This window comes from Trichomycterus rosablanca, chromosome 15 (genome assembly GCF_030014385.1).
Source record: "Trichomycterus rosablanca isolate fTriRos1 chromosome 15, fTriRos1.hap1, whole genome shotgun sequence".
Taxonomy (NCBI): domain Eukaryota; kingdom Metazoa; phylum Chordata; class Actinopteri; order Siluriformes; family Trichomycteridae; genus Trichomycterus; species Trichomycterus rosablanca.
In genome coordinates, this window is record NC_086002.1 from 20,669,632 (window position 1) to 20,682,115 (window position 12,484).

The 12,484-nt window shown below is 38.5% G+C and overlaps 1 protein-coding gene and 1 pseudogene across 2 annotated transcripts; both read right to left on the reverse strand.

The window, feature by feature from the left end:
• Positions 1-7,640: 7,640 nt before the first annotated feature.
• LOC134328364 (serine/threonine-protein kinase pim-2-like) lies at positions 7,641-9,870 on the reverse strand (annotated as a pseudogene).
• A 106-nt stretch (positions 9,871-9,976) lies between these two features.
• Positions 9,977-11,468, reverse strand: LOC134328909 (arf-GAP with coiled-coil, ANK repeat and PH domain-containing protein 2-like). Of its 2 annotated transcripts, XM_063010151.1 has the most exons (5): positions 11,337-11,468; positions 11,144-11,256; positions 10,827-10,878; positions 10,199-10,299; positions 9,977-10,068 (listed from the first exon to the last, which is right to left on the reverse strand). In XM_063010151.1, exons 2-5 carry the CDS (start codon positions 11,194-11,196, stop codon positions 9,999-10,001), a joined length of 276 nt encoding a protein of 91 aa, XP_062866221.1. In that variant the 5' UTR covers positions 11,197-11,256; positions 11,337-11,468; the 3' UTR covers positions 9,977-9,998. The 2 variants fall into 2 exon arrangements, with proteins under 2 accessions (XP_062866221.1, XP_062866220.1); XM_063010150.1 differs by having other exon boundaries at positions 11,144-11,468.
• Between the last annotated feature and the right edge of the window lie 1,016 nt (positions 11,469-12,484).

Genomic DNA, 12,484 nt, shown 5'->3' on the forward strand with positions numbered 1-12,484 from the left:
TTATTGGCTGTAATCTAATCAACCCATTCAGCTTCACATCAGTAGAGAGAATTAATCATAACTCGTAATAAAAGCTGTTTATTATCGATATTCAAATCCGAAAACTTTCAGTATCACGGAGAGCGAGCAACACACACACACACACACACACACACACACACACACACACACATACACATTCAATGCAAAGTTGAGAGAAAATTCAATCTGGTCTTAGTGTGAGTGTGACATCATTTAATGCATTAGTGCCCTGTCCACTGTGTACATACTGGAACTTGCATGGATGTGTGTGCTACTTACCCTAAAAAATACATTTAGGCCGTCTTTGATTGATCCCTGAGGCACAAGACCAAGTGAGAGGTGGTTATAGTTCTCAATCCTGGTTTTCTCAGCTCCACATCTACACACACAAAGTGGACATGTCATTTCTAGTGAAAATAGAACAAATGAAAGAACATAAACATTTAGTTTATTAGTGGTTCTCACACGTTACATGTGATGATACACAAGAGCTGAAAGTTGAAGTTCTTTTTGACTGTGGATTCAACAGCCATGTCCCCTGCGCCACTCATGGTTTGCTCCATTTCCATCAAACAGTGGAACATGAACTGCTGAGCATCCTAAACATTTAAACATTTCAATCTTACTGGCAACTGTGTTAGCTGAGTTCATTTTACATCTTAAAACACAAAACAATCATGTTCAGGGTGTCTGTGTTCTGTTTTCTTACATTCTGAGTGTAAGGTGTAAATTCAGGGTTGTTAAGCGCAGCTGCCTCGATCAATTTCAAGACAAGAGAGTTCTTGGTGGACCAATCAGAGCTCTCTCTCATGGACCACAGCTTTGCAAAACATCTGCAAAAGCACAAAACACACTTTACCAGATCAGCATTCTCATCATTCATAATCTAAAATAAGAAATTGAATAGTAAATAATAAATAAACCGAGAAAACATTGTTTCTTCTTCTCTACCCGGTAAGGTTGGCTGATTCATCTGGCATGTCCTCATTTATGTTCTTCATGAGCTGTTTGCAGAAAGATTCTGCGCTGAACAGGCACTGCATACTGGCATTTACGTAGCAGCTGTTTCCCAAGTTTTCAGACCTGCAATTAAATCAGACAGACACAAACACAATACTGATCAGGGTTCATGTTCAGTATTAACCTTTATGGACATACAAATATACGCTGCTGCATTTCTTACCCTCTGTCCTGTAGCTGCTGTTTTCTGTCGTCGGAGAGGACTGGTGTGGGTGTTTTAGCCTTTTTACTCTGGGCTTCATCCACCCTACACACATCCGTTACACTATAGTTTGGAGAGAGACAGACAGACAGACAGGGTGACATCTCATCATTATAAACCACATGGAAATTAGCACAACATGGCATATTCAACACAGAAGAAATGATTACACTTCTCTGTCTGTTTAAACTAAGAATTAAAGAATTTTACAATAAAAGATATAATAGAACACGACATGCTGTCTAGCTGTACTCAAGGCCATAAACAACCTTAAAAAATACATGAACATTTTGCTCATATCCATCTGTTGCTTAAAAATCATATATCTAAAGTTTTCAGTCTTCTGCACTTTTATTACCTTTCTGTAGTGCTGACAGCTTCAACATTTTCTTTTGTTAATCTTCTGTTAATGGAATTTTCTTCTTCTTCTACTCAGGAAAACATAAACACACAGTTATGTCCAAGTTCTTGTATTTGAATATGATCTTTGAATCTGATTTTTGCTTCTCAAATGATCATGACTTACCCTGAAAAGACGTTTCAGAAATGACTTGACAGAGAAACTGCTTTTGCTTTTGGCTGAAGTCTTTGGGGAGTCCTGAACGTTCCCCTCCATTTGCAGACTGCATTGATTTGAAAAATAGTATGTCATTACCAATGCATTTTGGTATATAGTTAGCTGCATTGTATTCAGTACACAGTATACAGTGGTGCAAAATGAAATATACAGTTTACACTAGTACACTATTTAGTATACAGTATGTATTCTTGCAACATGTAGTATACAGTGTATACTTATGCACTATGTAGTATACAGCATGTATTTTGGCTGTACTGCACAGTATACTAGTGCAATTTAGTATATACTCGTGCAGTATATAAGTACACTCTTCTACACACAGCTAACGTTTGTTGTTTAAGCTATTAAATGTTCACTGATTGATTACTCAGCAGACACAACCAATCAGAGTTAAGCTTTGCATCATTCATTTACATTTACATTTTCAGCATTTAGCAGACGCTCTTATCCAGAGCGACTTACAGAAGTGCTTCTATAGTGAACATTTCATTTCTCAACTTTAGGTAAACAACAGACAAAGAACACAAATCTGCTAAAACCTGTTTTTTTTTTTTTTTTTTTTTTAATGGAAAAAAATGGAACAAAATGTTAGTAAATAAGTACAAGTCAGCCTAAGTGTTTAGTAAAAAGGTGTGTTTTTAATCGTTTTTTAAAGACAGCAAGAGACTCAGATGTTCGGACAGACAGAGGAAGTTCATTCCACCACTTCGGCGCTAGAACAGAGAACAGCCTTGATGCTTGTCTTCCTTTAGTCCTGGATGGGGGCTCAAGTCGAGCAAGACTGGAGGCTTGGAGGTTGCGTGGTACAGAGCGGGGTTTGATTAGACCCCGAAGGTAGCTTGGGGCTGGTCCATTTTTGGCTTTGTAGGCGAGCGTCAGTGTTTTAAACTGAATGCGTGCAGCTACAGGAAGCCAGTGAAGAGAACGTAGCAGTGGGGTGATGTGGCAGTGTTTGGGCTGGTTAAAAACCAGACGTGCAGCTGCATTTTGAATGAGCTGTAAGGGTTTAATCGTGGACATGGGAGCTCCAGCCAGAATGGAGTTGCAGTAGTCCAACCGTGAGATTACAAGTGATTGCACCAGAATCTGGGTAGCTTCCCTGGAGAGAAATGGACGAATCTTCCTGATGTTGTACAGGAGGAACCGACACGCTCTGGTCATGTTGGCTATATGAGGAGAGAATGTCAGCTGGTTATCAAGGACAACACCAAGACTTCTTACCTTATCAGATGGTCTGATCTGGGAGTCAGCCAGAGAAATTACTAGGTCCTGGGTTGGAGACTGATCTCCAGGAATGAGCAACATGTCAGTTGCTCAGTCAACATGTCAGTCATTCAGTCAAAAACACAAGAAAAGCATGATGGGTAAAAACACTAAAGGACATAAATGTAATCGTTTATACATGATTGTTGCATTTTCATTATCCATACAGCTGTTGTAAGATGTAAAATCAGATCATGACTTGTTTCTTACTCTTCTGTCACGCGGACAGTCTCCACATCATCATTTATTGGATGCACTTTACTGTTCTGCTCATGACAACAAACACATACAACAAAAATGTTGAATTAATACACACAAATGCATCATTCTGCACTAGTTTTGCTTTTTAAAGATATTTTATCTATCATTTTAAAACATGATTCAATGTTTTTTTATATATATTTTTGAAATGCAATAAACAATATAATCATTTTCATCTTACCTAAAACATTTTATAATAGGCCTAATGAAATATAATAAGGGCAGCACGGTGGCTAGCCCTGTCGCCTCACGGCAAGAAGGTCCTGGGTTCGATCCCTAGACGGGCGGTCCAGGTCCTTTATAGAGTGGGGAGTTTGCATGTTCTCCAGGAGCTCTGGTTTCCTCCCACAGTCCAAACACATGCAGTCAGGTTAATTGGAGACACTGAATTGCCCAATAGGTGAATGTGTGTGTGGGTTTGTGGGTGTGTGTGTGTATGTGGCTCAACAGAACAACAGCAGCACCCACTGCTTGGTGAGGACAGTAACTGCAGAACGATATGTGCTTTCACATCCGAGTCTCCAAAAGTCTCCAATAACACCAGAAAAAGTTGCTAGAGGGTCTGAAAACTCGCTAAATATAGCTAGCAACACTATTATAATGTTTATTAGCCTGACTTAAACGTTAGCCAGTCATGTGACTCGTGTGTACCGTCTAATGAAACTGCAATAGGTTAGCGCGTTCGGCTGTTAACCGGAAGGTTGGTGGTTCGAGCCCACCCAGGGACGAGTGCTTTTATTGCACAAACATATATGAGACACAACAACAATGTGTAATCCCACAGAATAGTGGAAATAAGTAACTGAAAACATCCAGTAAAAAAAAGTCCTACAAGCACAAATATCCTCCTGATAAGCCACCAGAGACCGGCTGTCCAAAGTGGAGGAACGTACTTTTGGTTTCCGAAGATAAAGACACTCGCCCAACATGGGGCTCGAACCCACGACCCTTAGATTAAATGTCTCATGCTCTACCGACTGAGCTAGCCGAGCTTAAGCAGCACATCAGAACAGACAGCTCATCGGTCAGACCATCAGAGAGATGTAGGTTTAATTCACTAACATCACGACCGGGGGTGGGGGGGGGGTATTCCAGAAAGCAGGTTAAGTGATTAAACCGGGTAAGTTAACTCAGAATTAAAGAAAACTCGAGGTTTTCCGTTCCAGAAACCGAGATTAAAGAGAGCCTGTGTCAGTTACTATAGCAACTTACACTCTGAAGCTAAGCTGCTCGCTGGCAGGTTAACTTAAACCTAACCCGGAGTTACACACACTTCTCTCATGTAAACCTGGCGTGTTCTTTACTCCAGGATCCAGTGGATACAGACGCGCTAAGTATTTGAAGAGATTTTAGTTGGGAACGAGTCATTAAACTCAGATTAATCATTTCCCGATGGATTTATTCGCAAACCTTTCCATTTTTATCACAGTCAGTCAATTCGGGGAGAGTGGGGACAGTTGCCACTATAGGGGCAGCTGCAACATTATTAATCACAATAATCACAATATTAATAAAAAGGCTTGTTACAACATTGATTATAACATTATGGATGGAATGTTATGGATTCATATAGAATACCTTAAACACACACAGTTTAGTAAGCTAAAATCATTTGGGGTTTAAATGTATATAATTTTACTGGTAGTAGTATTTTTACAGCCACATTAATGAGTGAAAACCCTATCTGTACAAAAAAAAGTCTTTGCAAAATTATGTAAAAGAATGATTTTACTACATATCAATGAATGTTGCAACTGCCCTGTTATGGGTCTGTTCAAGTATTATTTTTTACACATATTATCATATGCATATATGTTACAGCTGTGTGTGGGTGGGTAGCTGACAGATGTGGATTTTATTTTATTAAAATGTTGTCTTTTATTATTTGAACAGCAGACAGAATATCCCTCCACATACAGGTAGTGACCATTATCTTAAAAAATGAATAAATGTCAAATAAAACAGTGTAACATTTAATACATGTTCTGCAACCTACTGTTCTCCATCTTATGGAGTTGCTTTCATTAAGATCTTATGTAATGCTCCCCACATTACAAATATTAAAGCCAAATGGTCAGGCTCTGTGCATGATCACTGAAAATAAAACAGTGCAACAAGTTCATTTCCTTGTTCTTATTCTTTAGTGAGAACATTTATATTTATACACCCTTCGCACCGACACCCATCTTAAATTCAAGCAACCTTGTCTGTTTTATATGCTCCACCTGAGGATCACACTTTGCAGTTTGTTTCTCCAGATGGACCTTGTATAATCCATCTTATTTATCTCGTTATGATCAAACATAGCTTTTTGTGTTCTAAATATTTCAGATATTTGGTAAGACATTTTTACTGTTCTAAGCTGAGCTTTGGAGGTGGATGGTCCCTCATTTGATTCAGAACTGCCCATCACATTCTGTTAGAGGACAGTCACACACATTATCATGGTAGATCAAATGAAATGCCATGCTCTATGTTCAACATATACTGTTTCTCTGTAGGCCTCCCAGTATCATCCCACACTCTGAGGCAGAAGAGATGGTTTCTTTATCGTCCTTCAACAGTGTTTTTGTTTTTTGTTTTTGTATTAAAGAACATTATTTGTTAAACCCGCTTTCTGGAATACCCCCCAGGTCTTGATCCACTAGTCGGAGATTGATTGTTTTTTCCTCCACTAGTGATGCTGGGGAAATCGTGGTGTTTTTCTCATTCCAGTAAAAGTTCTCACTGAGAAAACATCGCTTTATCACTCTCGTGATTATTTCTCCCCATTTTCAGGTATAATGTGTGCACTTTATTTTGTTCAGTGATAGTAATAGCTTTTTAATATAAGTCCACATTTCAGAAGAAAGTGTATGTTCAAGTTTGAAAGTTGTAGCGAAGGAAAACATTGTTAATGAGTTGTATATTATTATATATATATATGATGTTATGATTTTGGAACATTATAATAGACATGTAGTCTATTGTATATTATATGAGTGCTATGTATAATAGACATGTATCATAGACATCCTTTAAAAGGGTATTGTATTTTTTTGTTTCTTTGTTATATAAGTGTAACAAATATACTTTTGCATCTGACATTGAGTATTGTAGCTAAAATTTTTGAGTACTGTAGCTAAGATGTGAGTAAATGGTTTATGTATTTGTTCATTCATTCCAGTAAAAGTTCTAACTGAGAAAACATCGCTTTATCACTCTCGTGATTATTTCTCCCCATTTTCAGGGGTACAACACATGTGTATTTGTGTAAGCGTAATTGTGTGTCAGAATCTAAGTGTGGATGTATATATGAGTGTGTGTGCATGTGAGTTTGTGGGTGTGCATGTCTATGTATACGTGTGTGAGCGTGTCTATGTATGTATGTATGTATGTGTGTGAGCGTGTGTATGTGTGTGTGCATGTGAGTTTGTGGGTGTGCATGTCTATGTATACATGTGTCTATTGTGTGTTTGCAGTGTGTGTGTGTGTTTGTGTGTTTGTGTATGAGTGTGCAGTTGCAGAGAGAGGTGTTCAGGCCCAGTGAGCTCAGCTGTCCAATCAGATGCTGAGGAATGATGGTGTTGAATGCTGAGCTGAAGTTAAACAGCATCCTAACATACAGATGTGTCATTTCTGTCCACATGTGTAAGAGCCAGATGAGGTGTGGTGGCTATGGCATCATCTGTTGAGCGGTTGGTATGATACATGAACTGCAGTGGGTCCATTGAGGGGGACAGCGGGGTCTTAACATGCTTAATGACGAGTTTCTCAAAGCACTTCATGACAAGAGGTGTGAGAGCTACAGGACGATAATGGTTGAGGCAGGACACTGACCACTTCTTTAACAAAGGCACGATGATGGTGGTCTTAGGTGTCACATGACTGTGGCACTATTCTGTATTCATTCATTCATAGTCTGTTTTACCAAAGCTTTATCTTGGTCAGGGTTGCAGTGGGTCTGGTAACCATTGGAGAATGAGCTGAGTGAGATTGTGTAGTTAATTGTTTATTATCTGTGTTTTTGCTGTTTTTGATTCGACCTAAATCTATTTTAAGTGATTGTTTAAAATCCAGTGTGTGGTGCAGAGGTCTGGGAACAATTTGTGGTTCCAGAAACTTTTTACTTATAAATTCTCACACTAACAGATATTTGATCAATTATAAACTAGCTGAACTAACAAAATATTTGTGTCATGGCTCTGTAGCTCTTTCAGTTCATGTGTTTTGTTAATCATTTTGTCTCTGAGAACTTGAGGAATCTTCTTTACATTCACAGTGATTGTTACATGAAACTACAATGAAACCAGGTGTTATTTACACAAGAACCTTTATTTTTATTTAAGGTCTTTCTCACACACACACACAGTCTTCTTTCTATAATCTTCATCCACGCAGATGCCTGTAGAATAAACACACAAGAAATTACATTACAGAAACACAAAATACAATCAATATTTTAATAGCTTCATGTTATTACTTCTACTTATCCTAATTATATTAGCATTACAATCTTTGTTAGCATTCTCTGTGATCTAGACCATATTACAAGATCTTTTAGTTCTAACTTATTAAGTCTGTTTCATTCTTACTAACCCTAACCTCATACTGTTCTCTGTAAACCACTCATGCTGAAGGATTTCTTTAAGGCTGAGACGTTTTTCAGGCTGTTTCTCAAGACATCTACTTATCAGATGGTAGCAAGCTGTGTGCAGTGATAAAATGAGATTAAAATGTTGTTGTATTTAAAACATCAACAATCTCCACTTCATCCCCGAACGGCATCTCTCCACAAACTATGGTGTGCAGGAGTACGCCCAGACTCCACACAGTAGCAGGGCAGCCATACATTTCCGTCTCAACTATCCACTCAGGTGGAGCGTATGACTTAGTGCCTGAGTGAAAGGGAGAAATGCTTTAGAGAAATACTTCTCCACTCAAATCCATTTCATTCTGTAACTAAGTACTTCTGAGGGGAACTTACCTGAAAATGAGGTGTACGCTGTTTCCTTGTGTAAGTCCCCACAGCCAAAGTCGATCAGCTTGACCTCCAGTGTCTCTGTGTTCACCAGAAGATTTTCTGGCTTGATGTCCCGGTGAAAAACTCCACAATCATGGCAGTGAATTGCAGCCAGAACCACCTGCCACATGATGAGCTGAGCCACAGCTTCATTCATTGGGAACTGCTGAATGAAGTCAAAGAGGTCCATACAGGGGATGGGTCGCTCCAGGATTAGGATGTAGTGCTCGGGCGTGTCAAACCAATCCAGTAGTTTCAGCACAGAATTACAGTGAGGTGGCTTGGATACCATCTTCATTAACGCCACCTCCGCAGGAAGTGGGTACTTCTCTTCAGGCTAATAGAACAACAGACAAGGTTTGGAATCAGTAGTAGGTCTAAACTATGATGAGCAGGTCTGTTAGTAAAGATCTGGGCTGGTCTAAGGCAGTAAGTGGACCAACAGTTTTGGTCTAGATCTGGTCTATGAAGGTTTTTATCTTGTTTAAACCTTGTTGAGTCTTTGTGATACTTTATTAGTAAAAGAAAAAGATGAACTTACAATAGTGATGAATCTGTCGCGGGGGTCCTTCAGCACATATTTCACAGCAACCTGTTCACAAATACAAACACAATTAGTGGATTTAGTTGTACAGAAGTAATAATAATAAACATTAGGGTTTTACTGATTGTATCTTATTAATGTGTAATGCTCTACACTTCCTGTCTTGTGTTTATGTGCTGATGTTCACCTGTTTCCCATCTGTATTACAAACACTAGCATAAACCGCACCACAGCCTCCTTCTCCCAGCAGCTCTCCCACAGTGTAGCAACAATCCAAACTCTCTGTAAAAGTGATTTTTATTCCATTTAAGTCAAATTCACATAGAAAATGTACAGCATATCAGCAGTACTAAATATCTGTTATATAAAGGCTGTCAGTGGTGTTTGGCTGTATTCTGTATTTCTGCAGGTGTAATATAATCTCTATTGGTTGATGTAGCAGGTAACAGATGTACAACAATATATTATTACAGGAATTAGTGGAGATTAAACTGACCTTCATGGTTCAGGTTGTTGAAGAAATGAACGCTGGTGGTTGGATCCTCTGGGCTTTCTTCATTGCTCAGGATTTCTTCTTTTGCACCTACAGAACAAACCCCTGAAAAGCTGTATGTACTATACTTACCACCGCTCTCAACAGAGGCATCAGAGTCATTCAACTCAGCAGCACATTTAAAGATCACTTCACCAAGGCTGATCTCAGCTACAGAGGCTAAAGGTCAAAGGTAGGAAGGTGTCGAGGGAAGAAGGTGAAACAGAAACAGTCAAACAGAAACAGTTCAGCTATTTTGAAGCTGAAGTCTGCAGGTAAGGTTTGATTCAGCTGTAATCTCAATATTACCTGAAGCTTCAGATGCTTTTTGGTGCTGATCTGAGTCTGAACTAACTGCAGACGATGATGACTTCCTGTCTAGTGTCTATCAAACAGATCATACTGGTGTTACACAGATGCAGATAAAACATTATACAGGGAACATCACAATTCACACTTAATGTTTTTAAATGAGAGACTTTTTGTTGCTGTATTATTACATCATTAGATATATACACGTCTCAGTGATTCTCAGAAGGTGTTACCTCCAAGCTGTCTGATCTGTCAGCATCATCAGGCTTGGTAATGATGTTCTGTATTACTTTCATCAATCTCCTCCGAATCAGCTTTCAAAAAACACCTCCTTCACACACACACACACACACAATACACATTTTAATTAAACGATTCATGTATTTTGTGTGAGAAAGGTGTTTACAAATGTAATTGTGTATAATATATATGAATGAGTATTATTATTGAACAGCACTCACTTAGTGGGTGAAACCAGCTGGAAGTGAAAGCTGTGTCTGATGTTCTCAGAGTGTTCAATCGTACACAATCTCACATCTTCTATCAGCACAGTCGCCTCACGCTGGTTACAAACAAACAAAGTTTACACCAAAAATAACAGATGATCTTAAAAGCACATTTTAACAGTTCATGCTGTATAATGTTTAGTTTTACTGAATGTAAAGTGTTCTTGTGTCTATATGAGGTTCCTCCAGGTATACTTTGGTTACCTTACACAACCCCAAATCATGCAGAAGGTGGAGTGGCTACCCTGAAATGCCTCTGTGTGTACGTGGGTAATTAAATGGGTGAGTGAGTGGTGCTCTGCATGAGCAGGGACAGAGTAGTGTGTTTAGGACAGGACAAGATTGAGACGAATGATCTGCTGTGGTGACCCCTAACTGATTTAAATCCCAGCAGTGCTATTGACCAGCCAGACATCGACACAGACGTCATGGGCCACGTCTCAGGATTGGTGGCTGAAGCCCCTGTGATGATTGGCACTTTGTTCAGGTGATTCCTGCCTTGTGTCCAGTGTTTCCCTGTGTAACCAGACCCCCGAGACCCTGACCAAAATGAAATCAGGTTGGAAAAGGTCATGTGACTCACCTTAGACTTGCTCTTGTAAATGAGCTGATTGTCCTTAATCATAAACCAGCGCCTGCAGAGAAAAACACAGAAACACAGAAACAGCTGCAGCTACTGAATATTACTGACAATATTACTGCAGGAATGAAACTGTTCAGTACATCAGGGTTTGTTCAGTGCTTTATTTCATGTCAACCTGGACTTGGACTTGTTTTTATCTAATATAATATCTTATCTAAGGCTTTATTTATTTTGATCAGTTAATTAAGTGAATAAGTGAATAAAAAATACTGATATTTAATTAAAATAAAACGAATCCACTTGAGCTTTCTACAAACCTGTTCCATGTCTTAAACACATTGCTGGCCCTCTTGAACAGAAATCCCTCCATAACGATCCTGTTCTCTCTGTCCACATCGTATTTCTGTCTGCTGTCCTCATTCAGGTCGTCCTGAGAAGACGTCCGAGGACGGGTCAGACAAACCGGCCAACAAAAGAATCTCTGCATTAAAGAAGCACGTTGGTTCTCACGTCTCTTCTGTTTCTCAGCCATGATGAGTGAAGAGGTGAAAACAGAGCAGCTTCACCAAACCCGAACTTTTATTCCATCAGGATTTAATAGAGGAGCTCAGAACAGCGACTGTGACGTCACCCAGTTCTACAGTGGAGCTGAAACTACTTCAACTTCATTTACAGCCGATTACACACACACACACAATTACATATTACACACACACACACACACACACACACACACACACACACACACAATTACATATTACACCCACACACACATACACACACACACACAATTACATATTACACACACACACACACACACACACACACACACACAATTACATATTACATGTGGTTACTGTGTGTGTATTGTACACTCAGTATCATTAAACACACACACACACACACACACACACACACACAATTACATATTACATGTGGTTACTGTGTGTGTATTGTACACTCAGTATCATTAAACACACACACACACACACACACACAATTACATATTACATGTGGTTACTGTGTGTGTATTGTACACTGTATCATTAAACACACACACACACACAATTACATATTACATGTGGTTACTGTGTGTGTATTGTACACTCAGTATCATTAAACACACACACAATTACATATTACATGTGATTACTGTGTGTGTATTGTACACTCAGTATCATTAAACACACACACAATTACATATTTAATGTGATTACTGTGTGTGTATTGTACACTCAGTATCATTAAACACACACACACACACACACACACACACGTCTTCCACAAAATAGGACTTAAAAATATCATGAATAATAAATTGCATTTATACTTTAATAAAGCCTCTATAGAGCAGTAAAGAACATGTTGCACTATAGATTAGGTATTTATTACAATAATGTGTTATCTTTGTGTTTTAATAATCTTTATATTAATAATTAATAAGCTTTAGGACTGTTTTTTTTCCAATTTTTTTTGTAATGGCAATATTTTCTGTAATGTAAAATTGATATGCTTTTGTGTGAACTCATTATTTACTCAGTAATTAAACTTTAGTATTTTAATAGTTAATAAAAGACTAATATAGTTATTTAAAATAGTGTTTTAAATCATTAATAATTATCAGTACGACCATTTTGTGTTTAAATTGTGTATAAACT

Excerpts from the sequence above, each read along its gene's own strand:
- LOC134328909 (XM_063010150.1), bottom strand. The coding sequence starts at position 11,358 with ATGGCTGAGAAACAGAAGAGACGTGAGAACCAACGTGCTTCTTTAATG. Across the intron at positions 10,879-11,143 it reads GTGTTTAAGACATGGAACAG|GCGCTGGTTTATGATTAAGG; the intron begins GTTTGTAGAAAG and ends TTTTCTCTGCAG. Across the intron at positions 10,069-10,198 it reads CAGCTGGTTTCACCCACTAA|GAGGTGTTTTTTGAAAGCTG; the intron begins GTGAGTGCTGTT and ends GTGTGTGTGAAG.